The sequence below is a fragment of the Pezoporus occidentalis genome, unplaced genomic scaffold (assembly GCF_034315485.1).
Source record: "Pezoporus occidentalis ecotype Australia unplaced genomic scaffold, CSIRO_AGI_Poc_V1 ctg11, whole genome shotgun sequence".
In the NCBI taxonomy this organism is placed as follows: Eukaryota; Metazoa; Chordata; class Aves; order Psittaciformes; family Psittacidae; genus Pezoporus; species Pezoporus occidentalis.
The window spans coordinates 8,443,064-8,464,355 of NW_026912886.1; the positions used below are offsets into that span (position 1 = coordinate 8,443,064).

Sequence of the window (21,292 nt, forward strand, 5' to 3'; positions counted from 1 at the left end):
ACCTGTTTCATTCTATTGGAGTAGCTGTAATTCACTTTGTTCTGGTAACACTTGGTCACTACCCTTTGCCCTCCCCAGGCACAGGACTAGCCCAGCAGTGTTACAGGAGTGTTCTGGGGAGGTTTGCTGAGGGGGATCTCCATTGGACAGTTCCCTTCTATTGTTATAAAGGCTAGAACATGCCAAGAAAATAGAAGAATAATTCCTACTCCTCAGTTTTAACACCAAATGTTACCCCTGATTGTAGTATTGTCAGTTAAAAAGATGCTTTTGCCTCTGCTCATTTACTGATCACCAGAATAGTTGTCATCTGGTTTCCTCAAGAGACTTCTCATAATTCCTTTTCCTACAAAATGCCTGAACAGTTACTTTTCAATAGTTTCCCACACATAACCATGATTAGCAGATTAAAAGGCATTTTTGCATGCATTTTTACCATCTTGGCTATTACATCTGTATTGCATTACCAGTTGTGTGCAGATTTATCCAGACAAAAATTATTCTTCAAGGTGCTTGCATGATTAGCCTGTGTGACAGCTGGGAGAGAGGCAGGACCAGAATGTTTGAGAATTGTTGCAGTCTTCCAAATAAGACAACTTAGTATTTAAGAGGTTTAACTGCTTTAATGTAAGTAACTAGAATGTTCTAGTGTTGCCAGGCTGTAATGGCAGCAGTGTGAAACCTGTTTTTCTATGCTTCCTTTATTAATACATTTCAAACTAAAAACCTGTCAGGGCTGAACTGCAGTTGAACCTCTGACTCCAGACTGTAGGGGTGTGCGTGTAGGACTGACTCTAAGCCCTCTGATAGGTATTCGTGCAGTAGCAGTGTGCTGCAGTGCAGTTTGTTTTAATGATTGTCACTTCTCCTGTTGACTCTTCTGCTTCCTCAACTCCTGCCCTTGCAATTCGTGTAGCCACCACCCCAAAGAGTCTACACTGATTTTGACAGCTGTGATTACTCAAGCTCTCAGTTTGAAATAAATACCCTTTTGAAAGGGAAGGCAACTAGGGATGGACATAAAATAGTGTCTGAACTTAAGGGAGAAGCAGAATTATGCTTTTAATTAATTATCACTAGTGGTATTTTTAAATGTAGAAGGACCAGATGTTACTGGTGAAATGCAGTGGAAAAATGGGGGAGGAGGGGAGGGAGGAATTTGTGACAGCAGGGCTACATTTTTGACCCATTGTTTTATGCTTAGGGGCTCTTGGGGTGCTGTGAAGCTCTATTAATATGTTTGGTTTTTTTTCTGTCGCTGGGGGCAGGTTCTTCAATGCACATGGATCAGCCTTGCTGCCAAGCTCTCTATGACTTTGAGCCGGAAAATGAAGGCGAGCTTGGGTTTAAGGAAGGGGACATCATAACTTTGACCAATCAGATTGATGAAAATTGGTATGAGGGGATGTTAAATGGAGAGTCTGGCTTCTTCCCCATTAATTATGTTGAAGTGATGGTTCCCTTGCCTCAGTGATTATGTCATTCAAGCTGTGAACGTGATTTCATGACTGAAATGGATTCACAAGTGTTCTGTCAGTGTGGCATTCTGTGAAAGCCTTGCTATTTGACTGACTTACTGACTTTTGTATGCGTCTTTTTAAAATGTATTTATTTTATATGCAGACAAAATTTCACCTTCCCTGACTCGTCAACCTGCAAAAAAACCCATGCCCAGTTTTTTTGCTTTGTGCCTTGAAGATCACTGTATGGAGTGTTTCCTGGTAGCTCACTGTTGCTCCAAAACTGCATTTCCTTGCTTTTATTGTTTGTGGATTTTTTTTTTTTATCTTCGGCTGCAATGACTTTACTATGGAAAACCATTTTTAAAAATACTGTAAGTGAAGCTAACTGTAACCAGTTCCTAAGTTACCGATGTCACTGAGCTCTCTCCATCTATCACACTGTAATTTATTGTGAGCAAGTTAATCCATGTTTCACATTGTACGTTGACAAAAGACAGAAGTGGTTGTTGTCAATATTATGATGTTGTTGTACTAAGTACAAGTTCTCAGCATTGAAACTTCCTATAATTTACTGACCAAACTGAATAAATATTTCTGTGGGATAAGACCAGTGGTTGCTGCTTCTATTCGTTACAGTTTTCGCATTTGGTTTGGAGCTGGAGGTCGCTTTTGCTAAATATATGAGCTTTCAGTGAAGAAAACAATGCTAGATTAAAAATGCATTAATAAAGCCAAAGGACTAGTTCCCCAGCCACTGGATTTTTAATAATCTTGCTCTCTCCCTATGACTGTGTAGCATTTATCATGTCTGTTAAAATTTTCTTCTAGCAGGATAAGAAAAACATGCCTTTGACTTAAGACCAGACTGATCCTAGTGCCACAGGGTTTGTATAGCACTCCATTGAGATAAATAGGTGAGTATCTGACTGTTGCAAGCAAATGAAAAGTCAATATACTTTCACTTTTTGTATTTATTTTAAATGGAGGAGGAGGAAAAAGAGAACATGAGGTGGAAAGATGGGCTCTAACTAAAACAGTGTAAAAAAGTGACTCAAGGTAGGCAGTCAAGCAATGAAGATGGTATCAGTTTGGTTTTCTGTTAGCCTGTTCTTGCTTTGCTTAGTAAATGCAGATGTAGTAATGACTGAAAATTTAACAGCCCCAGAGGAAGACGTTATCTTTGCCAGTTGCTCTCTGTCCAAGCAGAGAAGGACGAGAAGGGAGCTGAACTCTTTAAGGGCAAACTGGATTTAATTCAGCCTCAGAATTTCAAGCTCCTCTTGGTTCTGTAATCCAGTTGAAACAGCAGGCCCTAAAGCAGGATAAATTTCATGTGTATTGCAGGTGCAGTTACTTCTCGATGAAAGCAGCACAGTGGCTGTTGACTGGCTAGCAAAACCATGCATTTTGGTTTCTCTCATCTTTAGCCTTGGCTTGCACAATGGTCACAAGAGAAGCAGAGGCTTATTTTTTGCAGCTGTGGTAGAAGCCGCTGCTTAGGGCAAACCACCTCAGAATTCGGACTATGCTCATGTAAGGTAGAGAAGTTGTGGGTAAGTATGTAGTTAGCATTACAGCAGCACTGTCCTGATCTAATTTTTGAATGAAAGTAGCTACAGTGTTCTGAATACAAGATATATGGGATAATTTTCAAGGGTTTAGGTATTTGAGATTCATGGCTGCTTTTGCTTCTCAACCCCCATTTATTAGGGAGGTCATGGCAGTCATCCTTTTCCATAGCAGGCAGGAAAAGAGGCAGTGCCATCTCTCTTTTACATCACCAGATTCCCTAGAGGAAGGAATTACATATACACACACCCCTACAACAGTTTGAATTCCCAATACATGTTGAAGTAAGTAGCCTGGCATTTAGTATAAAGCTCCTGCTCAGCTACAGTAGGTGTCTTATCTAACAGAAGTAGCTATTACAAAAGTAGCAAGCTGGAAGCAAGTCAAGAGAGCTATAGCCTGCTATTGATTAAAATAAAGCAGAGAGACATTATAGGAAGCCAACGGTCTCAGGCTTGCTACCAGCAAGATGTGTGCACATTAGGATTTGAAAATTGATTTTTTAAAATGTGCCTTTTTAAGATTACATGCTAGAAGCAAGCTTCATAAACTATGGTGGAGGTTGCATGGTAGGTCTTGTTTCCTGGGCCACTAATGGTATTACCGAATAAGATATACTTTCCTATCACGACCTGCACAATAGTTCAAATACATCAAAGTTGTTGCTTAATACCATCTTTCCCTTGTGCTGTTAAAGAGGCTTCACATTTGAAACAGTGAGGATTCCTCCTGCATCAAGTCCATAGCAGTTCAACTTTATTTGAAGAACAGAGTGATAAATATAAACAGGGCAGCACAGCATTTGTGAAGGTTTCTTCAGCCTGCAGGGAAAACTCACCAGGTTTTATTGCTTCAAAGTCATTTGAGCCACTCAAGATCAATGAACAAACAGAACTTTATTATTTAAACTGCAAATATTAAAGTCCAAGACTGCTTTTCTATACATGAAAAATCTGTTACAAAAAGTTTAAGAAATCAAGATAAATATAGAAATAGCTGCTGCCATAACCTTGCATAAGGTGCAACAAGAATCCAGATCTGCTAAAATGCAAGTATTAAACCAGCATCTACTCTTGATGTCTGAAGACTAGAGTTTTTAAATAATTAACAAGAATTTAAGCTAGTATAACGAAAGCCTTATCTTAAAACTGCATCCTAACACAGAACAGGTCTTAATTTAAGACTGAATACTTTGGCATGGGAAGAGGCAGTCAAAAACCTATTCCAGCATTTGGAGAAATCCATAAGCTCAGCTACTCTTAAATAGAGCTGTGCTTTATGTGGCTCATCATCAAGGTCCTTTACCATAGAGTCAGCACATAAGCATTTTAGTAAAAAGAGGCTAGGAATAATTGAATGCAGTGACCCCAGAGGCTGACTGCCTAGTTTGAAGGCTATAGGTCAGGCTTTACATGGAATACAGCTATTCAAGTTACAATAAATTACATACTGGCCCAGTAGACAGTAGTCCCCCAACTGACCCATTAGACACACAAAGTAGTACTGCAGACTGCACAGAGATTTGGTACACAAGGACTCCAAGAGCAGATATTTTTGATGTACCTTTTAGTACAGTTGGTGCTTCCTACGTACAATTTCTCAGCAATTTTTTTTCCTAGCCCCTTATAAAGCTGGCTCGTTGGGACTAATGAGTGCTAATATTGCTAGTTACTGTACCTTCTCTGCTGGAATGAGATGCCTTTTCACATTTACAGGGTACATCTTTCCAAGTTAAGGTTGATACAGCTGTATGTGTGATATACTGTATCTAGACATATACAATACTGACACTGGTGGATTTCCAAGTGCTAGATTACAGGAACAGTACATTAAATAAGACAAGAATATTTTTACAGCTTGCTTTTAACATTTAAGTGTTTCATTCTAGGAAGTTCTCTAGCAGTGATCTAGACCAGTTTTCATTTCAGTATCAGGCTCTGAACAGGAAACATTTCAGGAGCACTCTTCAGGAGAGTGTTTTACTTTCAGCCAAGTTCAAACTTGCTCAAGGTGCAAGCTAGGATGTGGTGTGGCCCATATAGTTTTCCCACTCAGGCCTGAAACAAATTACCTTTGGAGAAACACCATATTAGAATATTAAGAAAACTGAGGCAGCCCATAGTCATTGTTAAGTATTTAGCATCCTTCTAGAGCATATATATATATATATAAGTTTTGTAAACTCTGTACCCTCCTCTGTTTCAGCAGGTTATGGAAACCACACCCTTGTCTTAATGTAAAGGTTAACTTCACATGGAGCTTGTATTCTACTGCTCTTTGTATCAGTGAATCCACAGACAGGGTCCACTATCAGAAGGTAGGAAACTTCATATTATTGACAGTATCTCTTACAAAGAGGTCAGATGGGAGATGCAAATTCCAAGTTTCAAATACTGTATAAGATGCCAAAACACACAGTCTGTGTCACCTGGGATTGACAGTGTTTTCAGATGATGTTTTCTCCGTATTACATGACAGAACAGCTGGTATCCTCATTTTGCTGCAGAAATAAAAAATGAGGACATGAGGCTCATTAGCATGTGTACAAACATGTTTATTGCCAGTTACCTACTTGTTCCTCATATAGGAATGTGGGGAACTGCAGCATTTTATAGATTTAGTTACTTATTAATAGCAAAGCAGGTTTTCAAGAGAGGCAATACCTGAACTATACTAGATGGTTTGGGGTTGGGGGGAAAATAAAAGCTTTTAAGAATTTGAGTCCATGCAACACATGAGCCCAAGCCTTCTTTAATGAAAGGTCATTAAGCCCACTATCAGTACCTCATTAAAACTTCACTGGCATGCAGATTCATGCTACTCTATTTAGGATGGTAAAAGCAGAAGCAAAAACCATGGAAGCCTTGCCTTCCTTTAAAGCACAGCATGCTTTCTTTGCATTATTTTATTGCATGCAAGAACTGAACTATTTTCTACTACGCCACCATTATTTCAGTGCTACCAATGCAGCAGAAGCTGTGTGACAAAAGTTTGATAGGAATTCAGCAGATAGGAATGACATTAAGATTTGAGTAGAAATACTAGAATTGATTCTTACCCTAAATGGCACACAACTGCACTGTAAAGTTGCTGATAAAACAGATCAGAGGTGTATGGGAAAAAGTTACTTTTGCTCTCCATTGCCGATTGCTGAACAAGCCATCTTAGTCAATTCAAATAAAGAGACTTTAGAAAACACTTGAGGAGAAGCCCTACTCTAAACTTGAGAAGAATCTTGTATAACTAAGTCTTTTCATAAGCCTAATGCTTCCACTGGTGTTACTTCAACCATTTTGGTGCATGCTATGTATTAAGAATGCAAAGGCCAGAATAGCATTATAGAACCTTTCTCAATAGCCTATTTAACAGGGTCTCACCCTCCTTCAGTGAGGCACTGAAAATACTGCAAGAATGGAACATACAGGGTACTGATAAGCATCCTTTAAAACAGACAGTATTGTAGTAATAGAGATTTACCCAGACTGTCTGTTTGGAAGAAGGACAAGTTTAAGAGTTAAGCAGCAGGCAGTAACAACCTGTTCTTAGGTACATCTTCAGAAAGACAGTACTAAGGTACTTATAATTTAAATTGAAACAGGTGTATTTGGAAAATATCTAGGAAATGACCTGGTGCGGTAAGATGCCAGTCCTTGTAACCATGTAGGATCAGAGTTAGGAAGACCTATGGCAGCTTAACATGCCATGTCAGCAGGAAGAATGAATTTTTAGCTAGGCAACCCCTTGCACATAGGGGCTTGGAGCTTGTACTAGCAAAGGAGATTTGGTGCTATTTCAAGTCAAGAAACAACAAGTCAAGTACAGCCCATAATTATTCAGTTATGACCAATTTAAAGCCCTTGTATTAGTGCTGGTTTAGACAACTTCAACAATTAAAGGTACTGACCAGTTGTACATCAAAGTACACAGGAATGTCCAATATGCAGAAGTTCAGACTTATAACATGGCTAGTCAAAAGACCTTTGGAGGGTTTAGAATCTTTCACAGGCCATTAGAACATGCAAGTTACAGCCAAAGGGCTGCAGGTATACTGAATACAAAACATGCTTGTTCTATTTAACTAGATTAGTTCCATTAGCATGACCTGCCTCTGTGCTGAAGTTCCACCTGGAAAGTATTGCAAGGAGTATTTATGACTGAAAAAAGACTGAGATTTACTTACTTTGCTGTGCAAAGTATTTGTTGTTTCTGGAAATAAGCTGTAAAAGAAGTGCCTCAAACTCATGTGTGAATTGAAGAGGGCCTTAAATCAATACACAAAGAATTTTGATTTCAGCCTTTTAATACTTTTGAATGGAAATCCAAGGTTTCTTCGCTATGAATTTATCTTAACAGCCAGTCAGGGACACCATTTGGAGTGTCAGTTAAGTCGCTTCATTCCACAGAATATATTTATAGTTAATGTTTGCATTTTGTTCCTGGGATAAGAGCTTTTAAGTTCGTTAGATATTGAGATGGAACAGACATTAAAGCTCATTTTTCAGTGTGTCAGTAATGAGACCAAATAATTAACTCAAATTGAGCATATTCAATCAGAGAATAAGCAAAACATCAACTCCACTTTTGATGCAAAGCCATGCAAGCACTATTAGTGAAGCAAGTTTTCTATGAGATGACAAGCGTGATTCTCACCATCTCACCTGCTTAAAGATGCTCACAGGAACCACTATCATGAAACCAAACAACATTTCTTTTTTCTTCTTCTTTTGGTCTGACATCAAGAAAAATGTTAGAGTTGTAGGCTATGGATAGTACTCAGGGAAGTATTTCATGCAGTAATGAAAAGAAATGGCCATTGAATGACTGTTGATAACATGTATTTAAACTTCAGGCAGCTTACCCGAGGTGGAAACTCTGTTTCACTTCCAGTTACTTCTTCATAATCATCATCTTGCTCACCACCTGCTTCCCTGGGTAACTGCATTATCTTCCTCTCTGCAAGTTCCTAGAACACAATTGAATTGCCAACAAGAATAAGAATTAAGCACAAGCAAGTGTGGTGTTTGGACAGTAGAAGCTATATACTATCACTTACCTCACCATCATCTGTGATGAGTGTAACACCAATATTATACCCAGTTCCCCAAGACCTCTGAGACTTCCAGACCAGATCACTAGGACCAGGGCTTACGCCAGCAGCTGCACCCCAGATCTGTAACATATTTAGAGTAAGCTTCTGAAGAATCTCACTTGTAGTTAGATTAGGATTCTGTCTAGCATATAAAACTATTAAGTATTCCAATACCAGAGACAGCCAGTAACAAACCAAACTACTCTGCTCCCTGGCAGGTTAGTTCTTTTCAGGATGACCAATAATGATGATAATGTCTGAGAAGGTTTTTTTACTGAAGACTGTAAAACAATTGGTGCAGAAAAGGCTGTTGTCAATGCCTTCTACCTGATGTAGAGGTAGCTTACTTGGACATACACACCATTTGAGCCATAGTTACAGACATACTCAAGCCAACAATTTGTGTATACAAGATAGCCTCTAGCCTTAGGTCGCTCACAGATCTCTTGAGCACACTTGTACAGAATTTGGAGGATCGAGTGTAGAGTTTAGGCTCTTTTGATCACTATCTAAGTGTACTTAAGAGTACAATTTTAAAGCCAGCACTTAGCTTAGTACCATGAACTGTGAGCTCAGAATTGTTGATCTGTAGTGGACTATAGCCTTCAGTTTGCCCAACTTCTATCAAAACACAGGAGTATGGGGAAGCCTAAAAATAAACCAGAGGATACTGATTCTGTTCACAATAACAGCACCTCCCTATCCGAGATGATCAAAGTTTAATTCAAGGACTAGCTTTAAAGAACTATTAATTGGCATTTCAGACCAAGTTAATGCAAGGATTTGCCCTATCTCCCTCTCCATATAACATAAGGATTTTTAGTTCTTTAGGCACTTCAAGTTGGTTTTCCTTATTACACGAATCTCTATTGCCACCTAACATAATAAGAACAGAGCTCCGAGTAATTTTGACAAAACCACTACCTACTGTAACTACTTGTCCTGCCTGAAGAGTAAACATTGAAGGAAATTTGTATGTTGCATCTGACACACTTTCAAGATGTCGTCTTAACACCCATCCATGTAGTGGCTGATCCTGCAAGACAAGAAATTTCTGTCAGCATTACACACCAACACCATACCATACAAGTGCAAGGTTCTTCCTATACTCAAGCACCAGTTTTAGTCCCATTCCTGTAGCATACAAGAATCTGATCAATTCTGAGGAAGGCTGAAGTGGCTAAGCTACTAGCCACAAGTTTTGGAACTCTGAGGATTAGTTCCAGTAATTCTGGATTTGCAAACTCAACTACTCAATTATCTAGTTGGTTAAATAAACTCCCTGCATAGAGTAGGTACTATCAGATTTACTGAACATGCTAACCATTTTAAGCATTTTTAAGTAATAAGCTGTCATTATCCGATTTACTAAGTACCTTTAGTTCATCAAAGATAAGTAGTATTTCTGGTAGCACTAGCCTGAATCTGGTGAGAAGCAACTGAAGGTATTACCAGTGTCCCTCCACCCAAAAGCACTTCCCAGACAGCCCTGTGAACAGAACACCTGCAGTACTAAAAAAAAAAAAAATAAATAATAAAAATGTCAGTCTCTGGTCTGCTCTTGACAGCAGCCAGGTTAGCTGAGGAGCCCCCACGTCATCTATTTTTGGCAGTACTCTTCCCTGTTACCTCTCACTAAACTACAAAGTGGTTCACAAGCAGTTGTACTTTATAACGAAGGCCATGCGGACTTGAATGAACAGCAGTACCTCGTCAGAGTTGTTTCTAAGCCTAACAAATTTCCCATCTGCATCAATTTCTTCAATAGATACATTTCCAGAAGATGAAGCATGTTGAACAGTCTTAAATCCAGTACTATGAGCTCTCTTTCTGGCTTTAATTTTCCTTTTCTTCCCATGTGGGAGCTGTCGCCCTTGACTTGTTGCTGGAGTTGCAATGCTGTGTGAAGACAGACTGGGCGACAGCTTTAGCCTAGAAGGGAGTCAGATAATATTCACTTGTACATCTGATGTGCCTATTTCTTCTCACTCCTATTCTCCCACTATAGCCGAGCCCAACAGCTTCCTATATCCAAGCTTTCCATCAAGTCTTGAGTAAGATTTTATTTTTACTGGCAAAAGTAGCCAAGTATCCTCTTAAGTCTGGAAGACAGCCCCAGCCCTAGAGTCCATAGCAAGCTTCTGCTGATAAGAGATTCCCAACTGCAGTAAGTATTTCTTTATAGTCTCTACAGACACAGTCTTTAGTGGAAGTAATTTTAAGTTTTTGACCCTTCTTAGCATATATTAAGAGTTCATGTTGTTCTCACCAGACAGTGTCTGGATAGTTTGAAGTTGATACAATCTCTCATTTCATTCATGAGGCTTGACCACTAACTTTGATCTATTTCTAAGATCTAGTAAAAAAAACTGAGAAAGTTGAGGGATGTCTGATGGACCTTTGAGCTTTATCAGCTGGGTTTATCAAATTACTTCATTTTACTGCCCCATGTGGTAGATGGGAATTATAAACACCACCTACAGAATACTGTACTTCAAGAATTAAATTACAGCACTAATGATATACTTTGTATTTACTTCCTGCCTCCTTCACATTCTGAAGAATATATGGTGAGTTAGTGTAGAGACGCTGGATGAAAAAAGTTTGTATGTATATCTTCTCATAGCCTACCTCTGTTCCTCTCCTTCCAGCATCTTTCTGTAGGCATTTATTTCCAGATCTAGAGCTAGTTTCACATCTAGAAGATTCTCATATTCTTCCAGCTGTGTTTGTGCCTGCTGCTGGACTTGCATGATTTCTTTCTCTTTTTCAGCCAAACGTCTCCTGTTGAGATCACGATCATAATCCAGCATCTCCTGTAGCTCTCTTATTCTGTTCTCCAAAGCAGCATTCTAAAATTACAGGGATGGAAAAAAAAAAAAAAAGAGTTAAAACCATAACTGAAAATTAGAGAAGAGGCCCATGTTTTGAATTGTGTATCTAAATTAAAGTGATTGTACCTGGCTTTGAAACTGATGAACTTGAGATGTCAGAGTATCAGCTCTCAGCTTTGTTTCCATCAGCTCCTCCCGAGCAGCATTGGCAAAGTCACTATTTTTTGCTGCAGATTGCTGGATATTCTCCATCTATGGATAAGTCACTATTAGTAATGAGTTGCTTACAACCATGTATTTTTAATAAGAAAGGAAAACCAAGTGATTTCCAGCTCTTACATCTGGAAATAATTATGTTCTACTTAAGTGTGCAGATACCAATAAAGTCCAGGTCAGAAAGTTTTTCATTGCTTTTCAGGGAGGTTTACACAAATTTGACATTCATGTCAGAAAAAGTCAGCAATAATCAGGTAGTGAAAATTGCAGGATTAGGATATTTCAGTTACAGATGCATGAAGACTTTGTATAGATATTTAGTAAATCGATTCTCCTGAAGAAAAATGGGGAGTATGTTCAGAAGCTGCTTGTCAAGGCATGAGGCTACAGGATATTAGGTGTGCTTATCAAACTATTCCTCTCCCCCCAGAGCTCTATTTCTTAAACAGTTCCTGCATTATTATAATCAGCACTGAGCTATTTCTAGAACAATTCAGTCTTGACTTGTTCCAAGAAAGGATAAATTAGAGCCATGCTCCTACAAAATAAGCGCTCAGAATTTCCAGTGGAAACCTGGACAGAAGCATCCAAAGGAATTCACTGAGTTGGCATAAAAGTTGGGGGTGAAAAAGCTGGAGAGAAAGCCAGAAGAACCAGGAAGAAGTGAACATGTGTAGTTGTTCAAAGTAGCAGATCATATGATTCTGCACTGGAGTATTAAAGGCGGCTTAAGATAACAATACTACACACTGCAATCAACCCAGAAACCCCTGGTATCTTACCCATCCAGAATAAGTATAAGCTTAAGTAATACTTTTTCCTGTGCCTGTGGATAACGCTGGGAAAACAAGTGACAGACCAGTTCTGAGAAACTGTCAAACCACCTCCACATCCACCTTCTCCCCCTTACCCAGTACTAGCAACTGAGAAGGGACAAAAAGTGCTCTTGTAGAGCTGTAAGAATACCTTGTTTCCTGCATTTTAGTAAAACTTTAATCAGTAGATCAAGTTTCATTCAAGAACACTGAAATTACTTAATACAAACATAGCACAACTTGTTCCTGGATTTTTCAGACAAGCTCTGAGATTTGTCAGAAATCTGAATTATGATCAGCTCCATCACATTATCCATTCCTAATCACTCCCCAGACAGACTATATTTCTGCTTGAACCAGTTTTGTTTGGGACCAAGTGTTTGTAGAGGTTCTGTTGTCAAACTTGACACAGCTTTGAAGTTCCATAACAGCCTATGCCAAGAAGCTCCACGCTGAATGCAAGGGCTCCATCAGTCTTGCATCATACTATACTGTGTGACTTTAATCATATCAAGGTACAGAGAACTTAAGATATATTTGCATTTTTACAGACTCACTTTTGCATTGAATGTTCTTTCCAGTTCCTCTTTGTATTCTTGAATTTGCTCTTCATGTTGTTTTCTGAGCCCCTGCAGAGCATCTGAGAGCTTACTCTCAAATTCTCTCCTACGGCCAGATTCTATTTCTGCTATCCTGCTCTCATGGATTCTTTTTGTCTCCTTGAGCTCCTAGAAGAAGAAATTTCTCAGAGAATAAGCAAGCCAATACAGTTTGATTTGAGACTGAACTTACTATACCATCTTAACAAGTCATCAAGTATTGAAGCAGATTTATCACTGAGTTCACAGTAATCCACCTTTCTTTAGACCCTGGATGTTCATCCATTAGGTCAGGTACTTCCACCTTGCTAGCTGCACTGGGCTGTTGTGCTAACTCACTGCCAAAATTGCTTAAGCTAATAAATGCAGTAGTTAGTATTTAATTTTAAGACTTACTCCTTGGACTAGATGGCTTTTTGTGCTTTTCTTCACTTAGAACACATGCATATACACTTCAGTTTCTTTAAGCACTGTTACCTCATTTATTTTTTAATTCATAGCAGTTGATTAGAGAATCTCAAATTCTTTATTGCTTAAGCCACACAGATTCCTTTCTGTCAGAAGGAATTTGGTTTACATTCACGTTTAGTTCTATGTACCAACTTCTTACACGAAGGTTACCAGACACCTTTGATAATTGTTAAGGAAGTAGGGAACATAAATTGCTTATTAAAAGGAGATTTAACTTTTGATTATTTTAGGCTTCTAGTAAACATCTGGAATCATTTAACTGTAATATATGCATTTGCAGTTGCACAAAGTAGTATACTGGAGTTGTAGTTACCTTCAGAAGTGCAGCCTGAGAAAACTGTCATATTCCAAATGCCTATTAGTACTATGCCAGGTAATATGAGCTTGTGTACCTTCTTGAAGTCTTTCTAGTTAGGTGGGTTTTATTGTCTGATGGACTGTTACAGGTTGACTCAGCTAGTTACCTTTTTAAGGATAAAGCACATCTTAACATTGCTTTTAAGTGCATCCAGGGATCACAGGCACCTAAAAAAAAAAAATCCTTGTTAATAAGCCAAAACATACATCTTCATGAAGGCGCTTCTGGAATGTCATTTGTTCCTGCAGAGTTTTCATGTGATTTTCCAGATCCACCCTCCTCAACATTTCACTGTGGAGATGCTTTTTGGTATCTTGTAGTGACAGCTCCAGCTAAAAAAAAAAAAAAAAAAGAAAAAAGAAAGAAATATGAAGATAGTAAGAATTAAAAGGTCAGTTTTCCAAACTAAGACAGTCAACTTACTACAGGTCAATTTCATTCCCACACCAATCACAAAACAAAGTAAAGTTGTTTAAGTTCTAAGTTCTTATTTCAGTAGGATCAAGCATATAAGCAACTGGAAGAATTCTAATTGTTATGTAGACCAGATTTCCCCCAAGGCAAATACAGAGCAGCCCTTAATTCCACCAACTAAGTCTGACTCCTCAAAGCAGACTTATGATTAACTGTACCATCCATATACATTCTTCCCCTTCATAACACTACATATTCCAAACTTGTCACTAACTCCCAATATCATTTGCTTGACGCTTAACAAGCAAAAACTTTCAAATATTAAGGTTATATGTTGCATATGTTATAAATAATATAACAAATATATGTTAAAATATAAAGGTTATGTTATATATGGTTATAAACTACTATACACTTCCAGTGCTGGAGTGTGCTGCTTTAACGATACAAGTTTGTTGCTTGTTTTGGGTTAGTTTGGATTTTAAGTTTTCATCCTAAAATTTTGATACTAGCTTCTTCAGTGATCATATTAAAAGCATGAAGATAGAAAAGTTATGTTCTTCAAAATGCATTGCTAGATTAGCAACTCGGTTCATTTTAGTACCACTAGAGCCTAAAAACCTAAATTTTTTATGTATTCTACCTAGACTGAAGCATTAAATGCTTCCTTTACTGACATGTTAGAGACTGCTACAGGGGCTATAGCAGTACAACACATTTCAACTTGCTTTGTCCTTAGAAAAAGAAACATTATATACTGTGGTCATACAGTAGAATTAAAGGTACCAACAACAGGGGGAAGTTTTAACAGGCTTAACCACCAGTAGCATTTGCTTTCAGCAAGATCTCAGAAGTCTTTCTGCCTTCCTGTCATTGCCATATGTAACAGCCTTGCCCTGCTTTTAAATCTAACTAGTTGGGAAAAAAACAAGTAAAAGCTTCAGGAACAAAAGCAAAGTTGCAGTTCCACAAACAAGTCTTACAGTGGCTACTTGATCCTTCAATTCATGAAGGTCATTCTCTAAAGTGCGGTTTTCACTCAAAGCCGTTGCTAAGTCAGCTTCCTTCGCGTTCAGCTGAGCATCAAGATCCCTCATACGAGCCTGTGCCAGGTTTAAATCAGCTTCTTTCTTTGAATTCCTGCAAGTGAAAGTTTTACATTTGTAAGTTGCAGCTCGTGAGGGAGCAAGTTGGGTTTGAATGTGTTTACCTTCACGGGGGTCTGTGGCAGAACTGAAACAGAAGGGAGGTCAGTTAACACTTGCAGTGAGAGTACAGGGTAGGCTGTAAAACAAACCCGACAGGGCCCTCAGACAAGCATCACTTGTTTAACCAGAAAGATTTCTGACCTATTTTCCATCTCGTTTTGTGCAAATCCTATGCAGAAGCCAGCTATTTTCCACGGCATTGCAAGTGAGAGAGGGAAGGGACAGCACAGGCCGCTGTCTCCACAGGGAAGGCCTAGTCACACTTGAAGCCAAAGCTCACCAGTGACCTGCCACCGCTGAAGCCGCCGCTCACAAACACCTCCTTTCCGCAGCAAAGGCCACAACCAGCTTGCGGGCAAGGTGCCTCTTAACCACTAAAGCTCACCAGGGCTCCGAGCCCCTCGTGTCACTAACCAGGCAGGCACAAGCACACAGACTGCCCCCCCACAGGGGGGTGCCAAGCCGGGGCACAGCTCCAGCCCACTTTCCTGAGGCAATGTCCTCACAGAGGGGCAAAGTCACCCCGCTCTGCAGCTAGAGGCAGAGCACAGCTCTGGCTGCCACAGCTCTCATTCCTCCTCCCCTGCAACCTGCCTCCTGCCCACAGCACACAGGAAGTTTTGTCCCCAGGAGCCCACCAGCCCAGCCCTGGTCAGCCCCACATCTCCAGCTGGAGATGGGCCTCCTACAGCCCCTCAGCTCCTGCCGCAGGGCAGCAACCACCCTCCCTCACAGCACCTGTGCAAGGGACCCTTCTCCCTCAGGGAGCTCTTCCCTCCTTCGCACCATAGCAGAATTATAGAGCAAGAGAAATCTGGCCTTAAGAACAGGGCCATCTTCCTGTGCAAATACACAGACACAGAGCCTTCAGGTACCACTGGTATGGTCAAACCTGCTCAAGTTGCCAGTTTGACTTGGTGCCACAGTAGAGAAATGCTGGGCCTACAGCGAGTTCCTGTCGGAGAAAGGGGTGATCCCCAGATTGCTCCAGCTTCCAAAATCCTCGCAGTTGCCTAACTAATCCAGAGTCTGACTACCTGCTCAAATCTGAGATTTGAGATTGGAAAGACGAAAGTGTTCAATTTTAGCAAAATGAGTTCTGCCAAGTGGCCGAGTTGTGACAATTCATACAATGAGTTTTCCAGTTGATAACTGAGTAGACCGGTTGGAGACAGTCCAAAGTCATTCTGCAGGACTGATCAGCTCTAGAAAGCTCAGACTGCAAGGAAAGATTGGAAAAACTAAGGGTTGTTTAGTCTAGAGAAGAGAAAAGTGACAGGAGACATAACAGTCTTTAGATCCATGAAAGACTGCTGCATAGAGGAAGGGAATCTGTTTTCCATGTCTGTTGTGGAAAAGACAGGAAGTTGCAGTCAAATTGCAGGGAGGAATATTCAGGTTTGATGTTAGGGAGAGGAAACTAACAGTAGTTCAACACTGAATCATATTGCCTGGGGGGATATTCTGGAATCTCCATCATCTGGAATTTAAGAAAAGGGTTACACAAACATCTGCTGGAAGATATACAGGTATGGTTAGTTCCAACACAGGCCTGGGGCATGTGGCTACAGCAGGTCCTTGAAGGCCTTTTCTAGCCCTGCTACTCAGACATTGGTTGATTATGTCCTCATTCTTCATGATGTAAACCCAAATGTTTTGCTAGAAGTTATTTATTCTTTACTCAGACTCTAATAAAAAAGTAATTTTACTGAGGTAACAATGGAAATAATAATAATGTATTATAGTTTTTCTAGTATTTACAGGTTTCTTTGTTTTCTTGGTATTAGTTACCTTACTTTTGGAACCTCTGCTAACACTGTATTAGTTATGGTATCAACAAGTACATCAATAACACCACATAATTATAATATTGACTGTTTCATCCTACAGTAATATGACAAAGTGTGTTCAGGACAAACTCCATTAGTATCTGTGTTTTAACAGTCCCCTTTCCTGATACAAGGCCTTAGCCAGTTTCAGATTTCCTATATTCTTTCCTGACAATATTGTTTACAGAGAACACCGAAATGAATCATTTCATCCTTAAGTACAGCAATTTCATAAGTCTTGCTTTGAAAAGAAGACTTACAACTCTTTTAAACCAAGTTTGGGGGTCAGAACACCACATTACTATGCAGCAAGCAGTGACAGTTACAATACTCTACAACATTCATACACAAACCATTCCAGTACTAAGCATGGCTTATTGGCTATCAACTTCAAGCAACAACTTGGAGGCACTGCCAATCCCATTCCTTGTAAGTCATGATGTAACATATGCTTTATCTTGACAATTTAAATAATTTTACCAGAAGAGTTCACATATGTTTGAAACAAATTTGCCAAGACTTGGGGACATGAACAGGACTAGCAGAATTCATTCTTACTGCTTCAGCTGGCTATACCACATATGTCAGGTCAGTGGCAAAACGCATACCTACAGTCACTAATGCAGAAACTGGTCTTGTCATTCCCTGCTGTGCTACTGTAGTTGCTTTGACCTTCATCAGGCTCTGAATTCAACCAACTGATACGCTTATCCATAACTCCTCCCCAAACATTTTTGGCCTACTTTCAATTACCACTGTGTAACTAGTAAAGAAGAGGCTGAAATGCAAGCACACTTCATTATTGCTGAAGCTTTACATCTCTTTACCACTGATTAATAGGAGCCAATTGTTAATGCTGTTGGGAAATTATCTGGTGACATTCCATCCTGCAAGAGTTTCAGGTTATTTAAAGGGTGTGTATATAAAGGGCATGATACCCTCAAAGTAGTTTGTTCCAAGTCATCTGAGACATTTGCAGTTAGGCAGCCCAGATAGAAAACACTTGTTAGTATTAGGAACTCAGCCTAGTCCTTTCAGAAAGCAGCATGTAGCATGTATAATTTCCTGGACTATAAATTTAACCACTTCTAAGACCAGTTACTTTAAAGAAAAAAGTATTAGTCCAGAGAACTGCATACCTGCCAAGCCTAAAGCTTTATAAACAAAGAGTTACACAAACACCATGAGCAGCAGCAAAGTTTTAGAACTGGTATTACCTCTCTTCCTCGCTGTCCACTCAAGTGGCTGGTTAGATTTATGAAACAGATTTACAAGCCAAAACCCAGCATGAATAAGACAAGCCCAAGAACTTCTAAGCAGCTGAAAACAGAAGCTTAGAGTAAAACCACATTTTATTCCCAACTAGAACAGCTACTTAAGTCTTATGAGCCTATGAAGGGGTAGCATTTGCCCCATACAAGCACTAAAAAGCTGATGCCTAAAGTTGCTATGAAACAAGCTTATAGCAAGATTTCGGGGGCCTGTGGACACACAAATTATTGCAAGTCTTTGATTGATTTAGCAGTACAATAGAGGATTAAAGTAACTATCAATGCCAGCACTTCCCATGAAGGAAGCTTATTGCGATTGGACACTTGCTCCCTCCCCTTCACTACCCACCTTCTTCCTGCCTTCAAAAAGGATTTGATTGCATTGGGCCACCCTTTTGTTCCAAGCTTGGTGAGACTAGACAGCAAAGTGATTCCAGGCTCAGGATACACAGCTTGCAAGAAAGTCAAGCCTGAAGCAGCAGGAAGTTCATCCCCAGGGCATATAAATACAGACCTAAAAGCTACTAGGCCAATTTCTGTACAGTACCAGGTAAGTTAGACTGCTTACAGAACAATCTTCCCTACATCTTCCCCTCTAAGCAATGTCTGAGCTAAAAAAGCCACCCCAAGAAAGGTGTGAGCCAACTGCATATACAGACTCTTACCACCATAATTTACTAGATGTTTTCCAGCATAGTAACTTAGATGTCTATAAACACAGGTGTGGTACCAAACCCACTCAGGTATGCATTCATGGGGTACTGTTCCTATAAGGCTACCCAATACCCCAAATTCTGGGAGAGCCCCATACCCACCACAGGAAGGTGCCAAAGCAGCCTAGCAGCACTACAGTAGGAGGCATTCACAGGGGTATCCCTACAGCTCATCCTCAGAACTGAATTAGGATTTCTCCTGACCCAAGACACTCCAGTCCCGCAGGGACATACCTCTGGGGTATTACTACTGCCATGACCCAAACACCCTAGAGCACTGACTCTCCAACACACAGCTCCTGGCAAGTAACAGCCCCGACCCTGCAAGAGCCCCAGAAAAGGGCAACCCTAGGTTGCGCCCCCGAGAGCTCTGCTCAGGGCCGTCAGCAGCAGCAGGAGGGCCGAGCACCGACCTGCTATGCAACTGCCGGTGCTCCTCGCCAATCTTGCCCAGCTCCACCTGCAGCGTGGCCCGCTCCATGGCGATGTCGTCCAGCGCCCGGCGGGCGTCGGCCAGTTCTGCCTCATAGCGGAGACGTAGCGTGCTCAGCTCCCGGTCCGTGCCCTCCTCCTGCTCGGCCACCCGCTGCTGCAGCACCGAGTTGTCGGCCTCCAACGCCCGCACCCGCTCGATATAGGCGGCCAGGCGATCGTTGAGCCGCTGCAGCTCCTCCTTCTCCTGCAGCCGGCTTAGCCGCGTAGGGCTCAGCAGCAAGGCGGCGGCACGGTCCAGAGAGTGGGTCCCGCTTACCGGCGTAGAGGAAAGAGCCGTGGCCATACCAGCCTCCAGTCCCTGCCCAGGCCCCGCCATCGTTGCCGGGACCGCCCCACGCAAGACGCCCGGCGCCCGCCGCCTCCCGCATATAAATAGCCGCCAGCAGCTGCCGCGGCCTGCGGGCCGGGTGGGCAGCTTAAAGGGCTAGGGCTGCTGCTGCCGGCGCCCCGCGGCTGGCCCTCCGTGCGGAGAAGGAAACGATCTTTGCCTTTTAATTTTTATTCCTTATTTTCCACATGTGCCTTGCTGCATCCTGCACCGCACCAGTGCAATGGTGCTGCCCGGGGAGGGCGGGGAAGGAGCTGTCAGGGGAAGCCGACAGCATCTCCGCGTTTTCACAAACCGGGGCGAGGGGTCGGAGTGAAAAAGAATCCCAAGCTTTAGGAAGGTGCATGACAGCGATGCTCGCACTCCAGCAGTGCTGCTGCGTCAGGGCTCCACTGTTCTGTCTGTTGGTTTTGCAGTTTATTCAGCTGGTGAAAATAAGCAAGTCCCAGCTGTATTTTGTTTTGTTGTTTGTGGGCGGTTTTACCTTTTAGGTTGGTGCTGTGGTGGCTGTCAGCCATCCCAGTGCTGCAGGGCTGAAAGCTGATGTGCAAGCAGAAGAAAAAGCGGAAGGGGAAAGGGAACCTGCAACAAGACAAACGTGAGAAGCAGCCTGCAAATCCACACACTAATTATTTGTAAAAATCATTGGCCAATAAGAATGTTGCTTCAGCACTTTAGCAGTGTGTACTGTGACAGTTGTCAGTTTTCTCCAGTAGCTAATTACTTTTGCCTTTTCTTTTTCACTGTCATTTTGGAGGGGAGCTGCTGGACACATCTCCTTCAGTATGAGCATAAAAATCTCTGATCACTAATATAACTGCTAACTATGGTGTTTGTTGCAGCAGTTACAAGAAACTTCACTTGAGAGCTTAGGTTATGTCAATAATGTGACTTCCTACACAAAGAAAATAGCCTTGAAATCTGCTTAAAATTCTTTAAATGTAATGATAGATTTTGTGGAGGTTGTAGGCATAAATTCAAGCTTTGCTGTATAGGTCAGCAGGCAGGTAACATTGGAGGACAACATAGCTGGCCGGCCCTAAGATTGTTCCTGCGGATTTTGGAATGAGGTTGTGTCTACCCTGGATCCAATGTTACAAAGTAGATGAGGGCATAGAAGAAGACATAAATACTCATCAATTTTTTTTTTTTCTGAACTTCTTTATACATTTGTATAACCCCCTGCCCCCCACCAATTTCAAAACTCTGAAACTACATGTAACATGGTAATGCCATATGGCCAGACTGAGCTCCTCTGGTTCTAGTCCTAACAACAGCACCAGGAAATTCTTTTCTACTGAGCAGTTCCAGGTTTTTATTTTGATATAATGAGTACTTGTTTATTCTTCATTGCCAATAGAAAGCTCAATTCAAGAAAAATAAGTATTATTTAAATCTGAACATGTACCTCGAAGACCAAGATGTGTACATCTGAGGGTTTACTTCAGCTTTGAAACCTCAGTCCTCTACAGAGAACACTGTGATCATATGTCATTGCCATATTTGATGGTTGCATGTTACTGGCCAGCTGTTCAAATATAATTGTAAGAGTTTGGAACAGATGCAAAACAAAGCAAGAAATCTGCTATTCTAAAAATATTTTCCTTGCTGCCAAGGCTT

The 21,292-nt window shown here is 40.9% G+C and overlaps 2 protein-coding genes across 4 annotated transcripts in view; one reads left to right on the forward strand and one right to left on the reverse strand.

Moving 5' to 3' along the window:
• The window catches only part of SH3GL3 (SH3 domain containing GRB2 like 3, endophilin A3), a 49,796-nt gene extending 47,728 nt beyond the window's left edge, over positions 1 to 2,068 (forward strand). The window contains exon 9 of the mRNA XM_062629915.1: positions 1,269 to 2,068. Within this exon, the coding sequence (XP_062485899.1) occupies positions 1,269 to 1,474 (206 nt within the window). The 3' untranslated portion in view covers positions 1,475 to 2,068. The remainder of the gene's footprint in view (positions 1 to 1,268) is intronic.
• Positions 2,069 to 3,909: 1,841 nt separating this feature from the next.
• On the reverse strand, positions 3,910 to 19,905 carry LOC134169379 (lamin-L(III)-like). 3 transcript variants are annotated; one of them, XM_062629865.1, is made up of 12 exons: positions 19,263 to 19,905; positions 14,812 to 14,968; positions 13,621 to 13,746; positions 12,544 to 12,714; positions 11,082 to 11,207; positions 10,753 to 10,973; positions 9,831 to 10,053; positions 9,050 to 9,157; positions 8,086 to 8,202; positions 7,891 to 7,995; positions 7,691 to 7,761; positions 3,910 to 5,532 (listed from the first exon to the last, which is right to left on the reverse strand). In XM_062629865.1, the coding sequence occupies exons 1-11, from the start codon at positions 19,658 to 19,660 to the stop codon at positions 7,720 to 7,722; spliced, it is 1,794 nt and encodes a 597-aa protein (XP_062485849.1). In that variant the 5' UTR covers positions 19,661 to 19,905; the 3' UTR covers positions 3,910 to 5,532; positions 7,691 to 7,719. The 3 variants fall into 3 exon arrangements, with proteins under 3 accessions (XP_062485849.1, XP_062485866.1, XP_062485858.1); XM_062629882.1 differs by lacking the exon at positions 19,263 to 19,905 and adding an exon at positions 15,178 to 15,674; XM_062629874.1 differs by lacking the exon at positions 7,691 to 7,761.
• Positions 19,906 to 21,292: the final 1,387 nt, after the last annotated feature.

Bases quoted from the DNA above. Each gene is read 5' to 3' on its own strand.
- LOC134169379 (XM_062629865.1), bottom strand. From the start codon at position 19,660: ATGGCGGGGCCTGGGCAGGGACTGGAGGCTGGTATGGCCACGGCTCTT. The intron at 13,747-14,811 runs GTAAGACTTGTT...TTTTTTTTTTAG, and splicing joins TGAAGGATCAAGTAGCCACT to CTGGAGCTGTCACTACAAGA. The intron at 11,208-12,543 runs GTGAGTCTGTAA...ACTTATCCATAG, and splicing joins AAAGAACATTCAATGCAAAA to ATGGAGAATATCCAGCAATC.